General features: G+C 39.5%; 1 protein-coding gene across 2 annotated transcripts in view; it reads left to right on the top strand.

Moving 5' to 3' along the window:
- RNF175 (ring finger protein 175) overlaps positions 1 to 27,865 on the top strand; it is a 49,842-nt gene that overhangs the window by 5,256 nt on the left and 16,721 nt on the right. The window contains exons 2-4 of one of the 2 annotated variants that reach the window (XM_001088194.5): positions 3,210 to 3,247; positions 5,947 to 6,088; positions 26,582 to 26,736. In XM_001088194.5, coding sequence (XP_001088194.1) covers positions 3,210 to 3,247; positions 5,947 to 6,088; positions 26,582 to 26,736 — 335 coding nt within the window. The remainder of the gene's footprint in view (positions 1 to 3,209; positions 3,248 to 5,946; positions 6,089 to 26,581; positions 26,737 to 27,865) is intronic. The other variant, XM_078002381.1, reaches the window with a different exon arrangement.

The following is a 27,865-nucleotide window of genomic DNA, read 5'->3' as shown; positions in this document are numbered from 1 at the left end:
CTATAAAAACAAATAATGTATTATCTCACAATTCTGGAGGCCAGGAGTTCAAAATCTAGGTGTCAACAGGGTCATGCTCCCTCCAAAGACTGTAGGGGAGACTTCTTATTTGCCCCTTCCAGTCTCTGGTGACTCCAGGTGTTCCTGGCTTGTGGCTGCATCACTCCAGTCCCTGCTTCTGTCTTCACATGGCCATCTACTCTGCCTTGCTACTCTGTGTTGCTGGATGTCAAACCTTCCACTACTTTCTCTTGTAAGGACACTAGTCATTGGATTTAGGACCTGCCCTAAATCCAGATGATCTCATTCTGAGGTCCTCAATTACATCTGCAAATACCCTATTGCCAAATAAGATCACATTCACAAGTACTGGGGATTATAACTCAAACTATATCTTTTGGGAGGACACAATTCAACCCACTACAGTGCCTAAACCAGGGATGCAGACTGACCTCACTGACTCCCAAGGAAGCTGTGGTAGATAGGATCTCCCACCACATACCTCACTTTTCAGACTTGGGATTTCCAAGCAGTTCCAAGCTGCTCCCAGACTACCTCACTGCAGTTAATTGAGGAGCCTCATCAACCAAGATCCCACTTAGATGGTGTGGGATGGCCAAATTTCAAAACTTTATCTCCAGTTTCCCAGAGCACAGGCTATTCTTTTTCTTCTCCCCAACCTGCCAGTCCCCTGGGGTGTCAGCCCTACATCATCTCTTTCCATTTAGGGTCTACTCACTCAATCAATTACCAGACTTTCAAAATATTTTCTTAAGAGACAGAAAAGACACCGGGCACAGTGGCTCATGCCTGTAATCCCAGCACTTTGAGAGGCCAAGTCAGGCAGATCACCTGAGGTCAGGAGTTCGAGACCAGCCTGGCCGACATGGTGAAACCCTGTCTCTACTAAAAATAGAAAGATTTAGCCAGGCATGGTGTTGGGTGCCTATAGTCCCAGCTACTCAAGAGGCTAAGGCAGGAGAATCACTTGAACCCAGAAGGCGGAGGTTGCAGTGAGCTAAGATCACACCATTGCACTCTAGCCTGGAGTCTAGTCTTGCACTCAAGCAAGACTCCACCTCGAAAAGAAAAAAAGAGAGAGATAAAAACACAGAAAAGAAAAAGAAAAGATAAAAACACAGTTATTTTGCATTTTAGGGTTTGAGATGTCTGGGGTTCTCTAAAGCAGGGCAGGGCCCCTGCAGCCTGATCTAGAGTTGATGCTGCCAGGGAGGATGGTGCTAGGGCTCTCTAGACTCACATGAGGGCTGCCAGTGTCCTCTGCTCTCCCTCCACATGCCTGGTGCCTCTCTGCCAGTGCCTCTAGTTTAACCACTACTATTCTGCTAGTGTGGGGGCCTCCAAACCTTAAATTGACTTTCGGTGAACCTTCTTTTACTAATCCCAGTTGCATCCCCCACTTCTAGACACCCCAGGACCCTGCAATCCACAGCCCTCCTGAGGGTATTTGCACACACATTCTGCTCTGCACTGCCCACATGCTGGTGGGCTTCAGTGTCTTTTGCCCTATGGTGTCCGAGTGTCCCTTTCTGCTGGCCCATCTACCGGTAGTTTCAGAATTGGCTGCTCTGGACTCCTCTCTCATTCTCTTTGGACTTGGAGGCTTATATCCTTTTGCTATTGTTCTAGTGGTGTTTGGGGAGGGAGAGGAGGTAAGTGCACTTTTTTTATTTAACATGTTTCAATAAAAGACCTCATTTTTACTTTTTTTTTTTTAAACACAGTTATTACTAGTGAGTTTAAACACCTTTCCGTAAATTGGTCATTTGTATATCTCAATTCGTGAATTTCTCATTCATGTACTTTGCCCTTTTGGACAATCTGTCTCTTTTTGATTAAATTATAAAAGCCCTTTTCACATATGATTATTAGCTTTTTGCCCCTCACATATGTTATGCTTTCCCCAGTTCAATTTGTCTTTCAAATATTGAGGACTATAATGCATTTTATTTTAAATGTCCTCAAAATCTGTCATTTTTTTAACTTTATAATTTCTGGGCTCTATATTATACTTAAAAATGCCTTTTCCACTGCAGAATTATAAACATGTTTATCCATGTTTTCTTCTAGTACTTTTAAGATTTTCTTTCACACATTTAAGAGAGAACAAGGCTTTGGATGAAATAGAAAAGTATACGTTTAGGCAGTATTTGCACAATGCCAGGACCTTTCTGGGTGATGCCAGGAAAGAAGAAGGGGATGGCATAGGGGATAATACTGGCAACTTCTCAATGGCTCCCTGTCCCCAGGTGGTCCCACCAGGTGGGTCCCTAATATTCAAATGGAAGTCACAACAGCTGGGCTCAAGTGTTGAGTTCCAAGAATGAAGCAAGCCTCAGGTAATCAAGCTGCATGAATCTCCTCCTTTGTTCCACAGGTCCCTTTCTGCTAAGTTCTACTTTGGGGGCAAAAACATTGGCTGGCTGCTCTTCTGTGCTCTCCATCAAAGTTACACGATTATGTCTTTCCAATGATTGGCCTTAAAGGTTTCAAATGACCAGATGTAGTGGGTTAGCAATAATCTAGAAAAGGTAGTCCATAGGTGGACTCTGTAGGTCATCCAAAAAGCACAGTTCTGGAGATGATCTCTGTGCTTTCCAGCTCAATTTGTAAGGCAACAAGCCCAGATTACTCCGTTTCCTGGGGTCAGTAATGATGCCTTCTTAGCAGGAGAATGTAAGAATGCTCCAAATCAGCGGAGCCTCTGGTCAGCTCTGTCTCTGAAACTTTGAACTTGGAAATGATATTTACTCACTGAGATTGGAGATATTTACTCAATGCAATCATTTAAGATATCAGCAAAACAGATGTTTTTTAGGGATGCTCAGACTCACACTTCATATCCTAGAAGCCAGAGTAGCATGGCCTGTTGGGAGACCACTCTCTGTAACTTTGACTGATTTGCCAAAACAGAACCATTGAAATGGAGCCTCATCTGATTCTCTGATCCAGGAACAGGATCAAATACTTATTAATAGTGACCTGATTACTCTTTTTTTGTTTGTTTGTTTCACGTTGTTTTAGTTCTGTAAGCAAATTATTTTACTAGAACTTTTATCCCAGATTATTCAAATACTATGTGATGCTGTTATTTTTCATGGTCTGAGTTTCAACATGGTCTTGGTTTTAACAGAAAAACCAAGAAAACAAAGATGTTTTTTGATAAGGGCCCTTTTTGTGTTTTTCAGATCTCTCATACAAAGCTTTCTGCAGAAGATGCGTGGAAGTAAGTAATTAGTATTTTTTAAGAGTTGTTTTGCTAAAAATTAGATTTTTATCTTAACAGTTGAGAAATTGAATGAAGTCATAATTTTATTTGTAAATTTTCCAGGATAGAGAAGATGGGGTAGGATACACAAATACTATAGACCAAAACACATGGATTTCATCTGTTTTCTACAGCATGATCCATAGGAAAAGATCATGCAGTTACACAAAGCTGGATTAATATATCCTTCAAAATATGGCTGTGTCAAGTTACTATTATTTTAGGCACAAGTTACTATTTATTTTAGGCACAACATACACCGGTTTTGTTCCTACACACATTGCCCCTGTGTTCTGGTACATACTGTAGGGCCATTGGGCCCTGTGAGTGCCACATGAAGTGAAATAAGAATGAAAAGCTCCTCCTTTTTTGTATTACAGGAGTCAATTTTGGATGCATTCCTACTCAAAAAAGAAAATACTACATTTGTACACCAATATATACTTTTCAAAGTACTTCAACACAGGCTAACCAATTTGAGATGCATTTTTATAATAGATTGATCTGATATAATAGATTAATAATCTTATAAAGTGTATTTTATATCTAGGCAAGTGCTATTTTAGACTGATGATGAAGTCACTCTTTTATCTATATGCCCTAAGTTCAAAGTCTGTTAATTATATAGAATATTAAAAAGCTATTTTAGATTTGGAGCTGTATAAACCACAACTAAGCACTTGTAGTTTTTCATTTTTCTTCCCATTTCTTCAGGGGAACAAGTTTGGTTTTTTGTTTGTTTGTTTGTTTGTTTAAATGAGCTTCTAGAAATCATTCTTGTCTCCTGAGCTCAGCTTCCAATACAGAGACTAATAGCCATGTAATTTTATTTAAGTTGCTTACCTGATATGGATTTCAGCTTCGTCATTTGATAAATGAAGGAGATTCATTCCATCTATGGTAACTTCCAGCACTGACATTCTGAGAGTCCCTCTCAAAGAAACTGAACTTCAGCAGCAGTATTTACTGGGCTCTGTGGGCTGATTTCCACACCTTTTCCAGCAGGGGGAACCCTTGGGATTTGGATGAGACCCTTTTCTGAAACATTCACTGCTCTTTGGAGTAGCTGTAGAAATGCTGGCAGAGGGAGAGAACCCAACCCACATACCCATCAAGTGCCTTTAAAAGGTCACTATCTCATGGCACAGACTTACCCTGCAGTGTTTTCTGGGTGGTACACTAGCTAACTGCATACTGTAACCAGATGTAAGTGGAAACTTTAAGAGATTTTGTGACTGATGGTGCCACACTAGGGATGAAAGATAATGATAACCAATATTCAGAAAGTAACTGACAGCATTCATAGTTTTTCCCCATGTTCACTCATCTTGACCCTGGGCCTCTTTCTCTTCCTCTAGGCTCATGGTTCTCAATCTTGGCTGCCCCTTAAAATCACATGGGATGCCTGAAAAATTCCTGATGTCACATCCCATCCTGAAAATCTGTATTAATTTGCTAGGAATACCATAACAAAATACCACAGAATAGGTGGCTTAAAAATCAGAAATTTATTTTCTCGCAGTTCTAGAGGCTGAAGTCCAAGATTAAAGTGCTGGCAGGTTTGGGTTGGTATGTTGAAGTACAGGGGACCAGGACATCAGTGTATGAATTTCGAGAGGGTGCAGCCCCCTAACACCCAGAAATGGTCATCTAATTGATCTGGATATGGGGGGTTAAGGTTTTTTTTAAAGCTTCCCAGTGATTCCTAACTTACAGACAAGGTCAAGAACCACTGCTCTAGGTTCTCATCAAGGCTACTCCAGAACGTTAAACCAGGTGACAAAGTATTTTGTTGATTTTCTCTACAATTGTGCAAAACTAAGCATCCAACTAAAACGGTAATGTTCAGCCATCACGGGAATGTTTGTGCGTGTCTAAGATAATACTTAAGCCTATTCTTTCTCTGTATAATAGTTCTGTAACAATTTATACAACTCATTCAAAAGCTTTCCATTGCCCCATGGATAATATTCTCTCCTCTGGCATAAGCACCATCTGCAGGGTATCCTTTTACTTGGAATAGTAGCAAATGATTTAAAATTACCAACATTGGACTGTTTTTGACTTTCAAAAATTGACGTTTCATATGATGCAGCTCAATAATAATTATTCCTCATGTAGATACAAATACAATAACATGTGCTTTATAGTCTTACAACAACCTTGTCAGTTACAGAAGGATGGTTATTTGAAATTTGCAAATGAGGAAACTGAGGCTCAGAGAGGATAAATGACTTCCCCAAGGTTGTGAGGCAATGAAGTGGCAGATCAGGGACTGGAACCCAGGTCTTCCTGGGGCTCATTAGTTTTTTTAGCCCCATCACTTAACTTAAAAGACAAGGCTGAGGCCAGCCACATGGGAAAGCAAAGGAACTAGTTTTACTAAGAGAGTCAGGCTTCTCCTCCCAGCTGCTCCTTCTCCAGATCTAGGGAAAGGGAAGAAACCAAGAAAAACTTTACAATCAAAACTTACCAACCCTTACCTTTGAAACCCCCTGTTGCTTTTTGTGAGCCAAACCCGTTTTTTTGTTTTGTTTTGTTTTTGTTTGTTGTTGTTGTTTTTTTGTTGGTTGTTTTTTTTTTTTTTTTTTTTTTTTTTTTTGGCTAAATGCACAAGGTTGAGGGCTTTATCAGATGACCTCATTTGCCGGTTCCAGCCTGCAGCAGGAGAGGATGTACAAGATGCACCGGGGCCACGAATCCATGCATGTGGAAATGATCTTGATCTTCCTCTGCATTCTGGTCATTGCCCAGATAGTGCTGGTTCAGTGGAGACAGAGGCATGGTCGATCCTACAATGTGAGTCACCCCTGTAGCTGCTGGGAGCCTGCTCCAGCTTGTATCAGCTTGACTATTTTTTTCTAGGACACATTCTCCCTTGGTTACCACTTTGAAGGAACTGCCTTGGTTTAAGTCAGTGGTTCTCAACCAGCTGCAATTTCACTACCAGGAGACATTTGGCAATGTCTGGAAACATTTTTGACTGTCAAGACTTGTGGGGGGTGTAGATGGGGAGGGGAGTTGCTACTGGCACCTAGTGGATAGAGGCCAGGGATGCTGGTAAACATCCTCCAATGCAGAACAGCTCCCTACAACAAAAATTTTCTGGCCTAAAATGTCAATGTTGCCAAGACTGAGAAATCCTGGTTTAAGTAAACCAGTTTTCCTTTCATGCATGAACAACTTCTGCCAATAGTCCAGGAAAAGAAGGATTAGGAATAGCCAAAAGAAATGGTTTAGGCTGTCTGCTATGGTTTGAAGGTATCCCCCAAAGTTCTTGTGTTGGAGATGTAATCCCCAATGCAACAGGGCTGGGAGGTGGGGCCTAATAAGAGGTGATTTGGCCATAAGGGCTCTGCCCTTGTAAATAGATTAATGCCATTAATTTTGTGGGAGTGGGTTTATTATAAAAATATGAATGTGGGCCCATTTTCTCTCTCATTCTGTCCTGCCCTCTTACCTTCTGCCATGAGATGACACAGCAAGAAGGCCCTTGAAAGATGCAAACCCCTCTGTCTTGTACTTTCCAGCCTCCAGACCATGAGGCAATACATTGCTGTTTATTATAAATTACCCAGTCTGTAGTATTCTGTTATAGCAGCACAAAACAGACTAAGAAAGAAAATTGGTACCAAGAAGTGGGTCTGTTACTATAACAAATGCCTGAAAATGGGGAAGCAGTTTTGGAACTGTGTAATTGGGCAGAAGCTGGAAGAGTTTGAAGGAACAAGCTAGAAACAGCTGGTCTTGCTGTAACAATGGAGTATGAAAGACGAGTCTGGTTAGGGCTCAGAGGAAGAAAAGAACTATAGAGAAAGGCTGAAACTTTTCAGAGATTACTTAAGTGGTCATAGTCAGAATATTAGTGAAAATATGAACAGTAAAAGCCATTCTCCTGAGGTCTCAGACAGAAATGAGGAACAAGGTATCGGAAACTGAAGTAATGGCCATCCTCATTATAAAGTCAGAAAGAACTTGGCTTAACTGTGTCCATGCTGGAGGGCTTTATGGAAGGCAGATTTAAGAGCAATGAACCAGGATAGCTGGTGAAAGAAATTTCTAAGCAATATATTGAAGGACCTGCATGGCTTCTTTTAACTGCATATAGTAAAATGAAAGAAGAGATAAATGATTTAAAGATGGAATTTATAAGTAAAAGAGAAGCAATATAAAATTTGCAAAACTCACAGCCTGGCTACGTAAAGAATAAAAAGGTTTGCAAGGGTGCAGCCAAGTGACCCTTTGATAAAGGGGATTAACACAGCCAGAAGGAAGCCAGGTGCAAGTAATCAGGACAACAGGAAAATGACCCTGAAGGCATTTCAGTGACCTTCAAGGCTGCCTCTCTCATCACAGGCCCAGGGCTCCAGGAGAGCAGAGTGGTTTGGGGTGACTCCCCAGTGTGCTCTACACAGGACCAGTGAGCAGAGCCACCTCAGGACTCTGCTCCTTGAATTCCAGCATCACTCTCCTTGGCTGCTTCAGCTGTGGCTCCAGGGAGCCCAGGTGCAGCTCAACCTGCTGCTCTGAAAGGTACAAGCTCTAAACTTTGGTGGCGCTAATTCTGTAGGCACATGCTGTGAGGGCATGGCAGCCTCCACTTAGATTTCAAAGGGTGTTGCGGACAACCAGAGGGCCTAGGCAAAGATTTGTCTTGGGGTAGAGCTGCCACAGAGAGCGCCTAGGAGGACAATGCCCAGCAGAAGTGTGGAGTCACGGCCATAGCAGAGAGTCCTCACTAGGCCTAGGGGAGTCCTTCAGGGTGGGGATGCCCCCAAGTCCTAGAACTATACAACTACCAGCATGCAACTCCAGCCCAGGAGAGCTATGGGCATGCAGCATGCAACTCGAGCCTAAGAGATATGGACATGAGATTCCAACCTGTGAGAATTATGTGGGCTAAGCCTAGCAAAGCCATGGGGGCAAGGCTGTTCCTGAGGCCTCAGGGTTCCAAACCCTACATCAGTATGCCCAGAAAGTAGGACATGGAGTCAAAGAAGATTATCCTCAAGTCTTAGGATTTAGTATTGTTTACCTTGTCGAGTTTTAGACTTGTTTGGGGCCTGTTACTCCTTTCTTCTTGCCTATTTCTCCCTTTTGGTATGGGAATGTCTATCCTCTGCCTGACCGATCATTGTATTTTGGAGGAAGAGAACTTGTTAATTTCACAGGCTCACAGCTAGAGGGGAATTTGCCTCAGGATGAATTATGCCTTGAGTCTCACCCATATCTGATTTAGATGAGACCCTAGACTTTCACCAGAACAAGTTAAGAATTTGGAGCAATTGGGATGGAATGAATATGTTTTATGTGTGAGAAAAACATGAATTTGGAGCCAGGGCAGAATGCTGTGGTTCGAGTGTCCCCCAAAGTTCATGTGTTGGAAACATAATACTCAATACAACAGTGTTGGGAGGTGGGGCCTAATGAGAAGCAGTTAGGTCATGAGGGCTCTGCCTTCATGAATGGACTAATGCCTTTATTGCAGGAGTAGGTTCCTTATAAAAGGATAAGTTCAGCCACCTTTTCTCACTGTCGCTTTCTCTGGCCCTCTTGTCTTATGCCATAAGATGATGCAGCAAGATGGCCCTCACCAGATGCCAGCCATTCAATCTTGGACTTCTGAGCCCCCAGAACTGTGAGAAATAAATTTCTTTTCATTGTAAATTGCCCAATCTGTCATATTCTAGTATAGCAGCACAAAATGGACTAAGACACTCTAATGTTGTTTCATTAGTAGTAAACTATCTTGGCATTAATGGTTTACATATCCATGGAAATGTGTTCATGCACACACTGCACTGACCTCAGCAACATGGAGCCAGATTTCATTTTCACAGACCAATCTCATTCAAGCATGTTCACCACCAGGGCCTGAGAGTCATACTGTGGGCCTTGTTGGGCCTGAGACCTTGCCATCGCAATGTTTACAGCAGTAGTTCTCAATGGTTAGAGCAGGGTGCATCAGAATCATCTAGAGAGCTTGTTAAATCAAGTTCCCAGGTCCTGTCCGTTGAGTTTCTGATTCAATAGTGACCCAAGAATTTGCTTGTCTAACAATTTCCCTCATGGTGCTGGTAATGTTGAGGCTGCCAGTCCTGGAACTACACTTTAAAATCCTCTGGTTTAGATTCAAACATGGACTAAATGGAGAAGTGTTGCAAAGGGAGAAGGTCCTCAGTTAACATTCTACATGGTTCTGGGTCTTGGAATGGCCATTATAGAGCCTGAGGGACTCAACTTGCCTGCAACACATGAAGTGTTGACTTAGACCAATATATTATTTTATTATTACCTGTCATAGAATTTATTTCCCATATAGTACAGGGTCTAAAGGAATTCTTTTGAGTTCTGTATTATATTTAAGTTTAGGTAATTTTGAACATTTTCTTTAGAAAGGGGAATCTCATTTTATTGTTTTAAAGCAAATGTATCCATTTCTGCCATGTCACCACTGTCTTATCAATTATAATAAACACCCTTTATATTGCACTTGGATAATGTTTTTAAGTAAATGAAACTAGAATCAAACCTCACTAGTACTTCACTCATATCAAAGAAAAGCTATTTAAATATATCTTAACTATGGTTTCCTTATCTGCAAAATGGAAGTATCTAAGATAAAATTTCTAGAGTCCTCATGTAGGAAGAAACCTGGATTCATAAGGAATCAGTTCATAGCCTTATTCATTCTTTCTTTATAATTAATCATTATCTCTGGGTTGATGTAGAAAAAAAATGTTCTTTTTTCATAGTAACACAGGTGTGGATTTTGCATAAGAAGCCCCCTGACCTTGAAAGGAAACAGTGCCCCAGGAGCCCGTGACTCGCACTGTGTCGTACCACTCCTGCAACATTTTCATTTTATGATTTTTTTTTTCTTTGAGTTGGAGTTTTGCTCTTGTTGCCCAGGCTGGAGTGCAATGGTGTGATCTCGGCTCACTGCAACTTCCGCCTCCCGGGTTCAAGTGATCCTCCAGCCTCAGCCTCCCAAGTAGTTGGGATTACAGGTGCCTGCCACCACATCCGGCTAATTTTTGTATTTTTTTGTAGAGATGGGGTTTCACCATGTTGGCCAGGCTGTTCTCAAACTCCTAACCTCAGGTGATCCACCCACCTCAGCCTCCCAAAGTGCTGGGATTACAGGTATGAGCCACTGCGCCTGGCCAGATTTGATGATTTTTGAGGTGGCATATGCACAAAGACCATCCTTGTCCTGTATTGAAGCACTTTGGCTCTACCTGGCCAAAGACAGACCTGCTTATGCCTCAGAATCCCCTTTAAGGACTTGTGGCCATGGAAGGGTCTGACGGTAGATGACTCAGCTACATTGGACTAGGTGGACACCCTGGACCCTGACCTCTGTTGGTTAGCTGGAGTCATCTGAGTTGTTTCCTGTTGCTAACTGCACAAGCTGTGCTACCTGCAATGCCTCTCCAGGGACTTGCTTTTGACTGCCACCTCCCCCTGATTCCTTTAGTCACCCCACTTTTGCTCTCTAAGGTTGCTATTTCTATGTCCCTCTGTCACACAGCTTCTATGTTTTATGGCTACCCAGTGGGGCTCTGTAGTCCTAAGGATCACCTTGGAGGTGACCAGATGCCTGTGATCATGCCTCTCATGATGATAATGATCATGGTGATCCTGTCTAGCACTTTGACAAAGCCAGAAGCCTGCATAAAGTCGCCCCCACCATAGTCAAGGACAGATTCAGGTCTCATGGTGCCTTGAGACTGCTGAGTTAGCTCATAGACTTGGTTGGTCTCTGGAATATATTCTACGTCTTTGCGCATTAATCCATCTAATTATTGATATCATCCCAAAGGAACAGGTTGAGTAGCCCCATTCCCCTGCATGTCTCTATTGAGGGGCTACTCAATCTGTAGCTCAAGATGAGAGGCCAGGCTTTCCCATGCTGTAGCCTTGACTTTGCCCCATGCTTTGCATCCCTTCTTGAGGATTCACCTCCAGAGTGGTCATCAGAGCACAGCCATTTCAGGCACTGTTGGTGATGTTTGCAACCATCTGAGCTGGAAATTGTTCCTAGAGTACCACTAGCTTATTCTAACACTGGCTTCCAGCTTTCTTATACTTGGGTGAACAATATCAAAAAAACCCACTGCCTAATACACTACTGAATTTAAAGTCTTTGGGATGGAATTTGACAGACATGTGTGCATAAATGCTGATCTAAATTGCCCTATCATCCAGAGAGAACCTAGCTTTTAATTGTTTTTCTTGGCATGTATAAGACTAGCTACTGAGAGCTTTGAACATGTTTATAAGATTCACAACATTGCTGGCTCTTTTCTACAAGGGGCTATATAGTGAAATTTATCTCCATGACTTGATATTGTAACCTCTATCAATATTAGTAACATATTAATATATATTATAATTACTATAACTCATAATTATACATAAAATTATTATATATAAATTTATATGTAAATTACTATTATTATTACAGCTGTGATAAGTGCTTTCTGTACTTTACCTCAGTTACCTTGAGAGGTAATTATTTTTTATCCCCTTTGTGAAATATAGTTCAGAGAAATTAAAAACCTTGGCCAAAGACATATAACTAATTAGTTGCAGAGAGGCTAGAATTCAACCTCACTAGTTATTTGCTCTCATATCAAGAACAAGCTCACTAAATATCTTTGAATTTCAAGTACAGTGACTGATCCATAGTAAATGTTCAATACTATTAGTTGACTCCAAAAGCATCCAAGAGATACTGTTTGTATATAACATTTGTGCAAACGTAATCATATGCTGTAAAAGCAGTTTGCTAATAAAAGAATCCTTTCCTAGACTTTTGTAAAGCTAGAGAGAATGCTCAAACATTGACTTACAAAGCAGTACATCTGCTTATCCTGCCTTGCCACCCCTTCTATTCTGCCTCATGCTTTTGTGTGTGTGTGTGTGTGTGTGTGTGTGTGTGTGTGTGTGTGTGTGTGACAGAGTCTCACTGTGTCACCCAGGTAGAGTGTAGTGGTGCGATCTTGGCTCACTGCAACCTCCGCCTCCCAGGTTCAAGAGATTCTCCTGCCTCAGCCTCCCAAGTAACTGGGATTATAGGTGCCTGACACTGCACCCAGCTAATTTTTTTATTTTAATAGAGACAGGGTTTCACTATGTTGGCCAGGCTGGTTTCGAACTCCTGACCTCAGGTGATCCGCCTGCCTCGGCTGGCCTCCCAAAGTGCTGGGATTACAGGCGTAAGCCACCATGCCCAGCTATTCAGTCTCATGCTTTTGCTGAGGACATTTTCCTGGGCTGATTTTGTGAGATACAGTAGGTTGGTGCAAAAGTAATTGTGGTTTTTCCCATTACTTTTAATAGCAAAAATAGCAATTACTTTTGCACCAACCTAATGTGGCAGGATGGTGAAAGGAAAGAGTACTGGCTTAGAAATAGGAAGATTCTAGCTACTCATTTAACTACAAGGAGCCTTTGTTTCCTGATATTTAAAATGATGAAATTTTTAAAAATAGGAAGGACTTCTGGTTTCAGCTCCAACATATAAAAAGCTTGGAAGTCAACACTTTTATCTTACAACAAGAAAAAAACTGGCCAAACTGATTATCAATGACTTTTCTTAGACCTGTCAGAGAATTGAGGTCACAGGGAAAACCACCACCTCAAAATCTAGAGAGACAGGTGAATGCAGGAAATCGTAGCTGAGATCTCCTTCCTGAAAGCAGAAGCAACAATGCCATACATTCAAATGTAGTAACTCTGAAGGATTGCTGGAAGCAGTGCATAAAGTAGTGTGAGAGTGAAAAACTCCTGGGAGCCACAGTCAGGGACCCCACATTTTGTTTAGGTTTTACCTCCAGCTACCCCACCAGGTTCCTATGATGAAAACCCAAGAAGTGTTCTCATGCTTCCAGCAGGGGAGGGGAAAAGTGACCACTTCGAACCAGATCCAGAATGTTCTCCATAACAAGGCCTACCACAGCAAGGGAAAAGATTAATAAGAGCCTCGTCCAATATGAGGGGAGAGAAATAACCCAACTCCAGCTTCCTCTAGCCTTCCTGTGTCACCTAAGGGGAAACAAAATAGTTGAGAAACACTTGTAAAAGCCACCCCAGGGACACAGGCCTGAAAGAGACTTAACCATATGATAACAGAATGCTCCCACTACCCTTACACCCTGCCACCACATCAACAGGTGTCCAGTGTAATAGCCAAAGGTTACAGCTGAAAGAGCTGTAAGCCTTAGACTCTATATAAGAAGGAATGTTTAGGGAAACCCAAAGACAACAGCAGAGACAGAAACAAGGACACTAGTGGAAATTGAAGACTTTGACACCTACAACTACAGCAAACATTAAACACAGCCCAACTCCTAGCCAAATTAATATAAAACCTCACACTAAAGGTCTGTTTATCTCAGCTTGTATTACTTAATACATCATGTCTGCTTTTCAACCAAATATTACAAGTCATGCTAGTAGGAGAAAAAAAACACAGTCTGAAGAGACAAAGAACCAGACTCAGATATGGCAGAGATTTTGGAATTATCAGACTAGGAATTTAAAATAATTATGATTAAAAAGTCAAACTCACGGAAGTAGAGTAGAATGGTGGTTACTAGAGGCCATAGGAGGGTGGGTAGATGGGGAAAGGGGAGCTATTATTGGTAAACAAGTACAAAGTTTTGGTTAGATATGAGGAATAAGTTCTGGTATTCTATTGCACAGCGTGGTGACTATAGGGTTAACATTAACGTATCGTATGTCCCAATATAGCTAAGAGAGGATTTTAAATGTTCTCACTGCAAAAAAATGATAAATATTTGAGGTGATAGATATGCTAATTAGCCTGATTTGATCATTTCACAATGTATACATGTACAGAAACATCACATTGTACTTCATAAATATATACAATTATTATTTTTCAGTTAAAAATAAAATAAAAGTTAATGATGGCTAATATGCTAAGATCTCTAATGGAAAAAGTAGACAACATCCAAGTATAGATGGGTAATGTAATCAGAGAAGTGGACACTTACAAAGAACCTTTTAAAATGCTAAAAATAAAACAAAAAAAAATAGTACCAGAAGGGAAGAATGTCTTGAATGGCCTCATCAATAGATTGGATGAAGCTGAGGAAGGAATCAGTAAACGTGAAGATAATGTCAGTAGAAATGTCCCAAAATGAGATGCAAAGAGAAAAAAAGAGTGAAAAGAAAATAGAACAGAATATCTAAGAACTATGGAACATTTTCAAAAAACATAACATACACATACTGGAATAGCAAAAGGAGAAGAAAGAGATAATGGAACTGAAAAAATATTTGAAATAATAATGACCAATAATTTTTCAAGATTAAGGAGACACCAAACCACAAATCCAAGAAACTCAGAGAACACCAAGTAGGGTAAATGCCAAGAAATCTATACCTGGGTATGTCAAATTCACATTACAGAAAGCCAAAGATGAAGAGAAAACCTTAAAAGCAGCCAGAGAGGGGAAAAAACAAACCATGCAAACAAGAAGAAAGTGAAGTAAAATATTAAAGTATTGAAAGAAAAAATCCCAGCAATCTAGGATTCTATATCCAGAGAAATTCACTTCAAAGTGAAAGAGAAATAAAGACTTTATCAGGCAAACAAAAAATGAGGAATTCAGTACCAGTAGTTCTGACCTGTAGGAAATGTTTTTTAAAAGTTCTTCAGAAAGAAGTAAAGTGATTTAGGCCAGAAACTCAGATAATCTACATAAAGAAAGAGTGTCAGAGAAAGAATAAATAGAGATAAAATAAAACTTTTTCTTTCTTTCTTTCTTTTTTTTTTTTTTTCTTTTGAGGTGGAGTCTCACTGTGTCACTGGAGTACAATGGCGTGATCTCGGCTCGCTGTACCCGTCACCTCCCAGGTTCAAGTGATTCTCCTGCCTCAGCTTCCTAAGTAGCTGGTATTACAGGCGCCTGCCCCAACACCCGGCTAATTTTTGTATTTTTAGTAGAGACAGGGTTACACCATGTTGGTCAGGCTGGTCTCAAACTCCTGACCTCATGATCCGCCCACCTTGGCCTCCCAAAGAACTGGGATTACAGGCATGAGCCACCACGCCCAGCCCTATTTCTTATTCTTAATTCCTCTAATAGATTAATTGTTCAAAGTAAAAATAGGAACAATGTATTGGGTGATTATGTTATATGGATAACTGAAATGAATGATAGCAGTATTATAAGAAATGGGAGGGAGGAATTGAGATTTCTGTTATAAGGTACCTATAATACCAATAAAGGTGTATAGTGTTATTTGAGAATGGACTTGGATTAGTTATGGATGTATTTTGCAAACTGTAGAGAAACCACTAGAAATAATTGTAAAGGAGCCTAATTGATACAGTAATAGAGGAGAGAAAATGGAATCTCATAAAATACCCAGTTAAAACCAGAGAAGGCAGAGAGAGAGAGAGAGAGATGCAAGGAAAGTGCAACAAATAGAAAATAGTTACATACATGGTAGATATTAATCCAACTATATCAATAATCACTTCAAATGTGAATGGTCTAAATATAAAAATTAAAACACAAAGATTGTCAGAGTGGATTAATTTTCAAAAACAAGATGCAATTATATGTTGTTACAGATATATCAACAGTAAAGATTTGGAAAAAGATATTCCATACTAACACTAATCAAAAGAAAGCTGAACCAGCTATATTAATTTCAGACAAAGTGCACTTCAGAACAAGGAAAATTGTCAGGGATAAGAAAGGGCATTTGGCTTGGCACAGTGGCTCATAGCTGTAATTCCAGCACTTTGAGAGCCCAAGGTAGGAGGACTGCTTGAGCCAAGAGCTCGAGACCAGCTTGGGCAACAAAGTGACACCCTATCTCTACAAAAAAAAAAAAAAAATAGCCAGATGTAGCGGTTTGCACCTGTAGTCCCAGCTACTTGGAGGCTGAGGAGGGAGGATCACTTGAGCCTAGGAGTTCAAAACCAGCTTGGGTAACATGATGAAACCCCATCTCTATAAATAATTTAAAAATTAGCTGGGCATAGTAGCATGCTCCTGTAGTCCCAGCTACTCTAGAGGCTGAGATGGGAAAATTGCTTGAGCCCAGGAGGTCAGTGCTGCAATGAGGCATGATCTCTCCACTGCACTCCAGCCTGGGCAACAGAGTGAGACTCTGCCTGAAAAAAAGAGAGAGAGAGAGAGAGAGAGAGAGAGGAAGGAAGGAAGGAAGGAAGGAAGGAAGGAAGGAAGGAAGGAAGGAAGGAAGGAAGGAAGGAAGGAAGGAAATTACATAATGATAAAAGGGTCAGTTATTCAGGAAGATATCCTTAATATGTATGCATCTAACAAAAGAGCATCAAAATACATGAGACAAAAACTGATAGAACTGCAAAGAGAAATCAACAAATTGACTATTATAGTTAAAGATTTTAATACGTCTCTTCTAGTAGCTGATAGATCAAGCAGGCATAAAATTGGTAAAGACATAATTGACCTGAAAGTTCCATTCATCAGCTTGCTCTAAATGACATTTATAGAATACTTCATCCAACAACAACAGAGTATATATTCTTCTTGACATCACATGGAACATTCACCAAAATACACGACATGCTGAACCGTAAAAGACTCCAAAATAAATTTGAATTGCACAATCTATGCCCTCAAACCACAATGAATTAAACTAGAAATTAATAACAGAAAGATAGTATGGAAAATTCCAAAATATTTGTAGATTAAATAACACAATACTAAATAACACATGGGTCAAAGAAGAAACTCCAGAGAAATTTTAAAATAATTTAAATGAAAATGAAAATACAACTTATCTAAATTTCTGGGATGCAGCAAAAGCAGTGCTTAGAGGGAAATTTATAGCATTGAATGCATATATTAGAAAAGAAGAAAGGTCTAAAATCAATAATCTAAGAATCCGCCTGAGGAAACTAGAAAAGGAAGAGTAAATCATGCCTACAACAAACAGAAAATAAATAATAGAAATTTTGGCAAAAATCGGCCGGGCGCGGTGGCTCAAGCCTGTAATCCCAGCACTTTGGGAGGCCGAGACGGGCGGATCACGAGGTCAGGAGTTCGAGACCATCCTGGCTAACACGGTGAAACCCCGTCTCTACTAAAAAATACAAAAAACTAGCCGGGCAAGGTGGCGGGCGCCTGTAGTCCCGGCTACTCGGGAGGCTGAGGCAGGAAAATGGCGTAAAAACCCGGGAGGCAGAGCTTGCAGTGAGCTGAGATCCGGCCACTGCACTCCAGCCTGGGCGACACAGCGAGACTCCGTCTCAAAAAAAAAAAAAAAAAAGAAATTTTGGCAAAAATCGATGAAATTAAAAATAGGAAATCAGTAGAGGAAACACAATAAAACCAAAAGCTGGTTCTTTGAAAAGATCAATAAATTTAATAAACCTCTAGCCAGACTAACCAAGAAAAAAAAAGAGAGAAAACACAAATTACTAATATTATTGAAGAAAATTGGGCTAGGCTTAGTGACTCACACCTGTCATCCCAGCACTTGGGAGGCTAAGGTGGGAAGATCACTTGAGGCCAAGAGTTCAAGACCAGCCTGGGCAACATAATGAGACCCCATCTCTACAAAAATTTGAAAATTAGCCAGGCGTCATGGCACATGCCTGTAGTCCTAGCTACTCAGGAGGCTAAGGCAAGAGGATTGCTTAAGCCCGGGAGTTAGAGGTTACAGTGAGCTATGATTGTGCCACTGCATTCCAGCCTGGGTCACAGAGTGAGGCCCTGTCTCCCTAAAAAAAAAGAGAAAAGAAAATGAGATCATCATTACTAATCCCGTAGACATAAAAAGAAAAGGTTACAAACAATTCTATGCCCACAAATTTGGATAAATTAGATGAAGTGGACTAATTCTTTGAAAGATGCAAACTATACCAAAACTCGCACAAGGAGAAATAGATGAAGTGAATAGGCCTATATCATTTTAAAATTTCAATCAATAGTTAATAACCTTCCAAAAAAGGAAGCACCAAGTCTAGATAGTTTCACTGGTAAATTCTACCAAATATTTAAAGAAGAAATGATACCAGTTCTCTACAATGTCTCCCAGAAAATAGAAACAGAAGGAGTACTTGCAAATTCATTCATTGAGACCAGCATTACCCTCATAAAAAAACCAGAAAGACAAAGTGGGATGACTGTCACTGCCCAATTTCAAGACTCACCATATGAAGACATTACAAGAAAAGGAAATTGTAAACCAAAATCTCTCAAAAACATAAATCCAAAAATCCTCATCAAAATATTAGCAAATCAAATCCAACAATGTATAAAATGAATTATACACCACAATCAAGTGAGATTTATTCCAGATATGAAAGACTGGCTCAACAATTAAAAATCAATTTATGTAAATAATCTCATCAAGAGGCAAGAGAAGAAAGTCCTATGATCATATCAGTAGACGTAGCAGAAGCATTTGGCAAGGTCCAGCATGCATTCATGTAAAACTCTCAGCAAAGTAGGAATAGAAGGGAATTTCCCAACTTGATAAAGAGGCCTATGGAAAGCCTACAACTAGCATACTTAACGGTGAGAAACTAGATGATTTCCCTCTAAGATGAGGAAGAAGGAAAGAATGTCCTCTCTCACCACTTCTATTCCACATTGTACAGGGAAGTCCTTGCTAGTGCAGCAAGATAGGAAATAAAAGCTATACGGATTAGAAAGAAAAATTAAAACAATCTTACATGATTGTCTGTATGGAAAATCTCAAAGAATCAATATAAACTCATGGAAATAATAAGTGATTATAGCACGGTTGGAAGATACAAAGTAAATATACGAAAGTCGATTGTTACCAGTAATTAACCACTGGAATTTGAAATTAAAACACAATACCATTTACAGTTGCACCAGAAAAATACAAATACTTAGGCATAAATCTATCAAAATATGTACAGGATCTATACAGAGAAAAGAGATATAAATTAATGGAAAGATTATTCCATATTCATAGATTGGAAGATTCAATATCATTAATATGTCCAGTCTTCCTGACTTGATCTATAGATTAAACACAATCTCAACTAAAATCTCAGCAAGGTACTTTGTGTAAATCAACAAACTGATTCTACAGTTTATGTGGAAAAGCAAAAGACCTACAATAGATAATACAACACTGAAAGACAAAGTTGGAGGACTGACAGTGCCCAATTTCAAGACTTACTGTAAAGCTGCAGTGATAAATACAGCATGGTACTGGTGAAAGAATAGGCACATAGGTCAATGGAACAGAATACAGAGCCCACAAATAGACTCCCAAACAAATACAGTCAACTGATCCATGACAAAGGACCAAAGGCAATTCAATAGAGAAAGGATAGTCTTTCCAACAAATGGTTGTGGAACGACTGGATTTTCACATGCAAAAAAAAAATAGACACAGACCCAGAACATACAATACACCTTTTAGAAAAATTAATTCAAAATGGATCTTAGGCCTAAATGTAAAATGCAAAACTATAAGACTTTGAGAAGATAACACAGGAAAAAAAGCTAGGTTTACTTGTATTTGATGATGCGTTTTTAGCTATGGTACCAAAAGCATGATCCATGAGAGAAAATATAAATAAGGTAGATTTTATTGAAATTAAAAACTACTATGGAAAAGATACTGTTAAGAGAATGAAGCCAGGAGCAGTGGCTCAAGCCTGTAATCCCAGCACTTTGGGAGGCCGAGACAGGCAGATCATGAGGTCAGGAGATCCAGACCATCCTGGTTAACATGTTGAAACCCTGTCTCTACTAAAAAACACAAAAAATTAGCCGGGTGTGGTGGCGGATGCCTGTAGTCCCAGCTACTCAGGAGGCTGAGGCAGGAGAATGGCGTGAACCCGGAAGGCAGAGCTTGCAGTGAGCCGAGATCACGCCACTGCACTCCAGCCTGGGCAACAGAGCGAAACAACGTCTCAAAAAAAAAAAAAAAGAGAGAATGTAAAAACAAGCCAGACTTGGAGAAAATATTTGCAAACACATATATCTGATAAAGGACTTGTATCCAAAATATACTTAAATATATTTAAAATATACTTAAAACTCAACCACAAGAAAACAACTCATTAAAAAGGCAAAAGATCTGGATTAACTTATGTAATTAATTACACATGTAATTAATTAATTCCTACTAAGGAAAACTTACAGATGGCAAATATGCATATAAAAAGGAGCTCATCATCTCGTCATGTGTCATTAGAGAATTAAAGCAATAATAATGAGTTAACACTATACACCTATTAGAATAGCTAAAATTCAAAAAATTGACAATACCAAATATTGATGACAATGTGGAGTAGCAGGAACTCTCGTTGTTGGGAATGCAAATAATGGTAAAGCTATTTTTGAAGGCTGTTTGGCAGTCTCCCACACAGCTAAACATAGGCTTACTATATAATCGCTCTACCGGGTATTTACCCAGTTAAATTGAAAACCTACATTCACACAAAAACCTGCATACAAATATTTACAGCACCTTTATTCATAATCGCCCAAAACTGTTAGCAACCAAGATATCCTTTAAAAGCTGGATAAATAAACTGTGGCACATTCATGAATGGAATACTATTCAATAATAAAAAGAAATAAGCTATCATGTCATGAAAAGACGTGGATGAACTTTGGTGAAACAAGTCATAGTGAAACAAACCAGTATGAAAAAGCTACATACTGTATGGTTCCAATGATATGACATTCTGAAAACCACAAAACTATAGAGATAGTAAAACAATCAGTGATTTGGGGGGAAGAGAGGAAAATAAATAGGTCAGGAATTTTAGAGTAGTAAAATTAGTTTGTGTAATATTGTATTTGTGGGTACAATATATTATGCATTTGTCAAATGTCATAGACCTGTACAGCACAAAAACCGGACTTTAAAATATGAACATGTTTAAGAATCATTTAGGAGGTTGGGGGATTCCAGGGAGAAATGCAGACTGTGCAAGAGGATCTAACTGCCTTAAAAATATGGAAAACAACCTCGCTGAAGGGTAGAGAGGGAAAAAGTATCATCCCCTCTCTAAGTAACTTTGGAAATGAACAGTCTGTACGAGGAAGGCAATAGGAACTGCACAAAAGCACTGTATTCCACTTGACAAAATTGTTCCCCATAGGGATACAAGTTAATAGTTACCATACTGCTGTGTATGTATACAGGAATTGAACAATTAAGTAAATAGCAGCCAGGTTACTTACTGTTGGAATGGGAGTTTACAGAAAAGCAAGGGATGGAAATTAGAAAAAAAAGTAGGAAGTGCACTTATAGTAATATGTGTAAAAGCTTTGTACACTTAATGTATTATTATGTATGCATATTATTTTTACCCTGAAGGTATTATTTATTATAAAGGATTATTATTTTCACATTCTTTTATGCATAATTCAGATCATGTACTTAAAGAGGACATGGACTAATTCAAAAAGCTCAGAATATTTTCAGACACAACTTTTTAACAAGTATGCCCGTCTTCTGAAGTGGTCCTTTAAATTTGTGTAGATAGATTATGTTCTGTGGTCTGTAGGAGCTGTGTACATCAGAGCAGTTTATTATAAATACCTAAAGCAAAAGAAATGGTTTATTTAGAAAATAAAGTATAGAAATATGTTAACTGCTCCTATGTGATGTCAAAAGTGGAAAGAAGGTAGAAAATTCTTATTTTATGTGGGATACTATAAATACCTGGGTGTTTTCAAATAGTCACGTTTTTAGCACAGCATAGTCCAAGCATCTGGGCGTTTGAATTTTTCCCTTTCCAGCTGGTAATCTTGATATGTTATAGATGTAGGCAAAGCCTCAAAGTTAAATCATTTCCAAATGCTTTGAACAGCATTTAACTGGAAATAAAATTTCATTCAACATCACCCTCTCCACCTTCCTTTATGTGCAGTTACTTTCCATATCTGCAGTAGGTAGACAGGAGAGTGCCAAAAAAGAATCCTTCTCTTACTCCACAAATCAGTAGAAGGCCTGATGACTACATCCCCAGAACTTGGGTTTCAGACACACTATTAACTTGCCTCAATACAGTGCAAATAATTTTCCAGATTGAAGCATTGGTCTATTTAAATCAAACTTCCTGCCTATTAATAGCTGTGAAATACTAGAAAATATTACTGGGCCAATAAAGCATTGTGTCTGCTCAAATCTTTTTAAAATGAGGCAAGACAAAAATATATACATACTTAAATACATATGTACATAACATTGCAGAATCTCCTTTAAAAGTTTAAATAACAAAATCAGCCATCTAGATTTATGTGGAGATTAAAAAAGTGAACCAACTGAAAATCTAAGGAATCTTTGTATGCCAACATTCCATTTCCATACTTTCTTCTTCTTTTTTTTTGAGACAGAGTCTTGCTCTTGTTGCCCAGGCTGGAGTGCAGTGGCACAATGTCGGCCCACTGCAACCTCCGCTTCCCAGGTTCAAACAACTCTCACGCCTCAGCCACCCAAGTAGCTGGGATTCCAGGCATGTGCCACCTCACCCAGCTAATTTTTGTATTTTTGGTAGAGATGGGCTTTCACCATGTTGCCCAGGCTGGTCTCAAACTTCTGGCCTCAACTGATCCACCCCTCTCGGCCTCCCAAAGTCCTAGATTACAGGTATGAGTCACCACGTGCCCACCCATACTTTCTTCCTACTTGCTTTATATTCACACTCTCCTTCATTGTCTTTTACTGATAGCAGCATTGTTTCCTGTTTATTTTTATGATAATTTTCTGCTTACCTCTGAGCACACCTCTGCCCTCCCTCCACCATCCCACCACCCTCCACACACAAATGATTGCAGATAGTTTGGGATTTGCAGTGCAAAGGAAATGAACACACATAATTTATTTATTTTTTTCCCTTGTTTTCTTCCTTCCTTCCTTCCTTCCTTCCTTCCTTCCTTCCTTCCTTCCTTCCTTCCTTCCTCCCTCCCTCCCTCCCTCCCTCCCTCTGTCTCTCTCTCTTTTTTCCTTTCTTTCTTTCTTTCTTTCTCTTTCCTTCTTTCTTTTAATATTGCACGGCCCATTCATCATTCTGTACAATTAGACAAATGAAAGATATCTTTGTTTTGGCTTGATCTGTAATTCTTTTCAGATTCATTATGTGCATGGCAACCCAAAAAAAAAACATGGTACTTTTGGGCAGCATCTGATTCATCAGGAAATTCCTCCTGCTATGATATGTGGTTGGGGAGAATGTGAGTGATGTGATCCAGATGCATGAGCTACCCGTCGCCAGTAGTGCAGATGTGTTTTATACACACATGCCCAGATGGTGACCCCTGTGGCATTATTAATGAGTTCCAGATGCCAGGCTTCCTTCTTTCCATGTATGTGCCTCGATTTCACGTATTTCATGTGTTTGTTTATGAGGGACAGCATTCCTACATTTCACATATGGCAGTTACTATTTAAAATGAGAACTTTTAACTACTCTGGACATGGTTAAAGAATCTTTTAAATTGATATGAAATGTGTCTCTCATTTCAAAATGACTACCCATGCAATCATTGAATTCACAGAGCAAATTTCTGAACTTTCCCTTCATATATTGAGAAAATATGGTGCTGGCTTGCATTTTAAAGATAGTTAAGAAATAAAATATTTGCATACATAATACATTCAAATGATTTTTTGCTTTCTTTTCCTTTTTGATCTCCAAAGTCTATTTTTAAAAGTAACATGTCTGTGCATTGAATATTGTTATTCACTATTAATTAAATCTAGGCATCAAGAGAAATTTGACGTCTTCTAGAAATTGTTCATACTTATAGATCTATAGGAAGAGAACTGGTTTTATTAAAATATAGTCCAGCTATAGCTCCAAACTATCATGGATTGTAACTCCATAGATTAGAAGAAATTGATTAGTCTTATATTTTGGTTTAGATCTAAAGTACAAAAATAAGAGCATAATAGTTCCACTGAGTTAAAATGAACCAACTCAAGTTTTTATTTTAAAAAAACTCCAGGATTTTTATGGGGAAATGTAAAAATGAATCAAATTCTTAAAATAGATGACAAATGCAAATAACAGATGATCAGACTTTGAAAGATGAAGTTCATGTCCATTTCCTTCTTTAAAAGTTCACCAGAAGTGAACTTTTAAGTCAGCAAATGCATAATTTATGATAGAGAACTATCTCCAAAATCAGCTACAGAAAATAAATGACCAATATGCTGATGAGATTTTTGTTAAGGGGCTACACTTTTTTTTTTAAGACAGGGTCTAACTCTGTCACCCAGTGCAGTGGCACAATCCCAACTCACTGCAGCCTCGACCTCAGGGGCTCAGGTGGTCCTCCCACCTTAGCCTCCTGAGTAGCTGGGACTACAGGCATGTACCACCATGCCTGGCTAATTTTTGTAGAGACAGGGTTTGGCCATGTTGCCCAGGCTGGTCTCAAGCTCCTGAGCTCAAGAAATCCATCCACCCCAGCCTCCCAAAGTGCTGGGATTATAGGCATGAGCCACCACACCTGGCCATGGTGCTGCATACTTTTACTGTCAATAGCAGAGGGTCAAAGTTGCTGAATGCTTAAGTAAGCACATCTTTGAGTCTTGGTTACTTAGCATGTGGTTTTGGGTCCTCTTAAAAACTATTCTACTTCCTTGAGTAAAGCTTGTTTTTCCTATGTATGTACGTGTATTTATATCAGTTTCATAAAGGTGCTAACTCATTCATTTTCCACACCCACAAAGTAGGATGGAAAATTAAAGCAGTTATCTGATAAATGGAGGCAACAGTAAAGAGTTTTTTTTTCCCCCTGAAAGTATTCCTTGAAGTTAAAAAAAAAAAAAATGTAAGTTATAGGATTTGCTCCCGAACTCCTCAGATACTCACCTCAGACTTGCTCCGTGTATGTTTTTGTTCAAGTGCATATCTATGATAGCAACTCTAGGGTTCTCTGAAAGAAGATTCAGAGCAATTCGAAGAAGACTTCAGATCATTTATGAGGATGAAGCCATCAAAGGAGAATGATGAGCCTGGGAAATATCTTCTTATCTGATACTGAAAGAAGAATGGCTGTGGCCTTGCCTTTCTCATTTCTATCTTGAAGTCCTGTCCAAGAGCTTTGGTTATTGACCTTAGACTATTATCACCAAGACCTATTTAAAGGACCCAACAATATATCCATAGATCTTTTGTTCTAAGCCTCCCTTTTCTATTGCGAAGGTTGAGAAGGTAAAGAAAACAAATGGCAGCAGCCTTTTTAATACTCAGGATGATGAATATGCGATAAGCAAGCTCTAACCACTCTTCCCACATTGCTGGCAGACTTCATTAACTGATCATAAGACTCTACCACTAAAGCAGGATCCAGACTCAGAATCCTCAACAAAGCACTGCAGGATGTCACTAAAACTTAGTTAATGTACACCCTTGAAACAAAAACCTCTTTGCCATTCCCCTTATATTCATTCTGAGCAAATAACAGGTGGTTAGTCTGAATGCGAGAAAACATAAAAGACCAAAGGATATTGCTATTGATTAAAGCTGTCTGCTTTTCCCAAGAGGGTTGACTAGCTGGTATTGGCCTGGTTTGAAAAGTAGGAGGGTAGCTATGGTAACCATATCACATCAGTGACCCAGAGACAGTTCACTCTGCCCTGCTCCCTGACCTATGGGAATGGCACCAGATTAAAGGACCCTCTGAAGGCTACTTGGACTCAGGTCAATGGCATAGGTCACCAAGGATTTATGCACCAAATGAACAGGAAACCTTGCAGAGTGCCCAGGGACTGCGGGCAGAAGACAATCCCAGGGGCTTCTCTGAAACTCTGACCTCCACTTCCTCCTTTGACATTGCTGTCACTTTCATACGAGCACATGACAGAAACAAAGCCCCTGGGCTCTGTGTAGTGCAGTATGGTTTTCAGAGTGCTTTCCATTCCTGATCTTGTTTGAACCCCGCCTCAGTCAGTGCAGGGAAGCAGTGCAAGCATCAGTACCCCCAATTATACAACTAAAGTGAGGCTCCCTTGTCCAAAATCACATCTCTGTGGAGGCCCCATCTAAAATAGTCAGACGAAAGGAAGTGACAGAAGGCGGGGATTTTGGATTGTTTCCCATTGGAATTTTCAGACAATTGTGCCCGTACTTTCCATGGCCTGGCCTGTCTAAGGAAGCTTACAGTTTGATGGTGAAGCAGTTGCATGGTACAGACATGATGGTGAAGGTGGTTCTCCCAGAGATGCTTCGGACTCATTTAATAATGGAGATGCCATTCAGGCACTTGGTCATTGAAAGAGACTTTCTGTTCATTTCTATGACAGCTGGTGACCTTGTTGCAGATGTGGATTGTCCCCTTATATTTCACGATAAAACTATACTGGTGGCGGTTTCTGTCTATGTGGGGGATGTTCTCCGTTATTACCAGTTACATCCTCTTCAGAGCTACCCGAAAACCCCTCTCAGGAAGGACACCACGGTATGTATTCCATACATTCTCTCCCCAGGAGCCCCTTTCTTTTAAATATTAAAAAGCATATTTTATAGCCATTTTCCTGGGTTGGGGAGTGGGGGCGTTACATTTCTTTTACTTGTCTTTTACCTTTGGTAGCAAAACTCTTGAGAAATTAGCTACACTGCTGTTAGTTTGCCTTCATTATTTAATGGCAGTTCAGATATGCATGTAAAATTTATTACTTCAGATATTAGCTAGTGAAATGCAGAAGAAAGGGAAGTGAAACTATTGTTTAAAATTTCTAGAGCATTATTTGCAAGTTTATTTTTACCTCAGCATTTTGCTTTATTCCACTATACGTTGTGTCACACATTTTAAAATAAAGCAAGAGTTGAAAGTTGTGTTTCAACCTGAAAATATATGATAAATCATAAGTCATAGACAACTTATTACTCTAATAACAAATGATGCTTTAATATTCCAATGGTCACTTTAATGACCATTGTCAGCCTCCAAAGATGTGTATAACTCCATTGTATTGTTCACAAATCTTTCCGAAGTGCTTATCTTCACATACTGCGCCCGCAGGCTTGCTTTTGCACTCCCTGTTCTGTGGGTAAAATCCGAAACCTCATCAAGATAAAACTGGAATGAGATAAAGTGTATAAAATGGAAAATAGTAATAAAACAATGCTAAATTTGACCTTTTGGGAGAATACATCATAAGCTCCAGTGAAATACTTTTATGATTATTTAGACATTTGTTTTCATCCTCTAAAAAAGTAGGAAACACGTATGTCAACTTTTCCTTCAAGTTAGGAGAAGGAAAAATACCCAATGAGAAATCAGATAAATAAATGTGATGATAAAAATGGAAATCCAAATACATGAATTCATGTTATGAGTATTTTAGTTTAGTTCCAGTAAACTAAAAAGGAAGAGGTCTGGGGTGCTGGTAGGAGACCTTATAAACTGGCCAATATGGGGTCTCGGACAGCCCTTGTAGTGTCTGGCTTATCAATCAGTAAAGTGAATGTATGGTACCTTTCTCCTTCTTAGAAAATATTCTAAGTTATTTAAGATTTGTGAAAGTGCTCTGAGTTTGGGATGAATCAAAATGTGCTTGTTTTCATCCCCTGGATATAATCTATGT

Source organism: Macaca mulatta, chromosome 5 (genome assembly GCF_049350105.2).
Source record: "Macaca mulatta isolate MMU2019108-1 chromosome 5, T2T-MMU8v2.0, whole genome shotgun sequence".
In the NCBI taxonomy this organism is placed as follows: domain Eukaryota; kingdom Metazoa; phylum Chordata; class Mammalia; order Primates; family Cercopithecidae; genus Macaca; species Macaca mulatta.
Note: the sequence above shows the minus strand (reverse complement) of the source record. Positions and strands in the feature narration are given on the sequence as shown.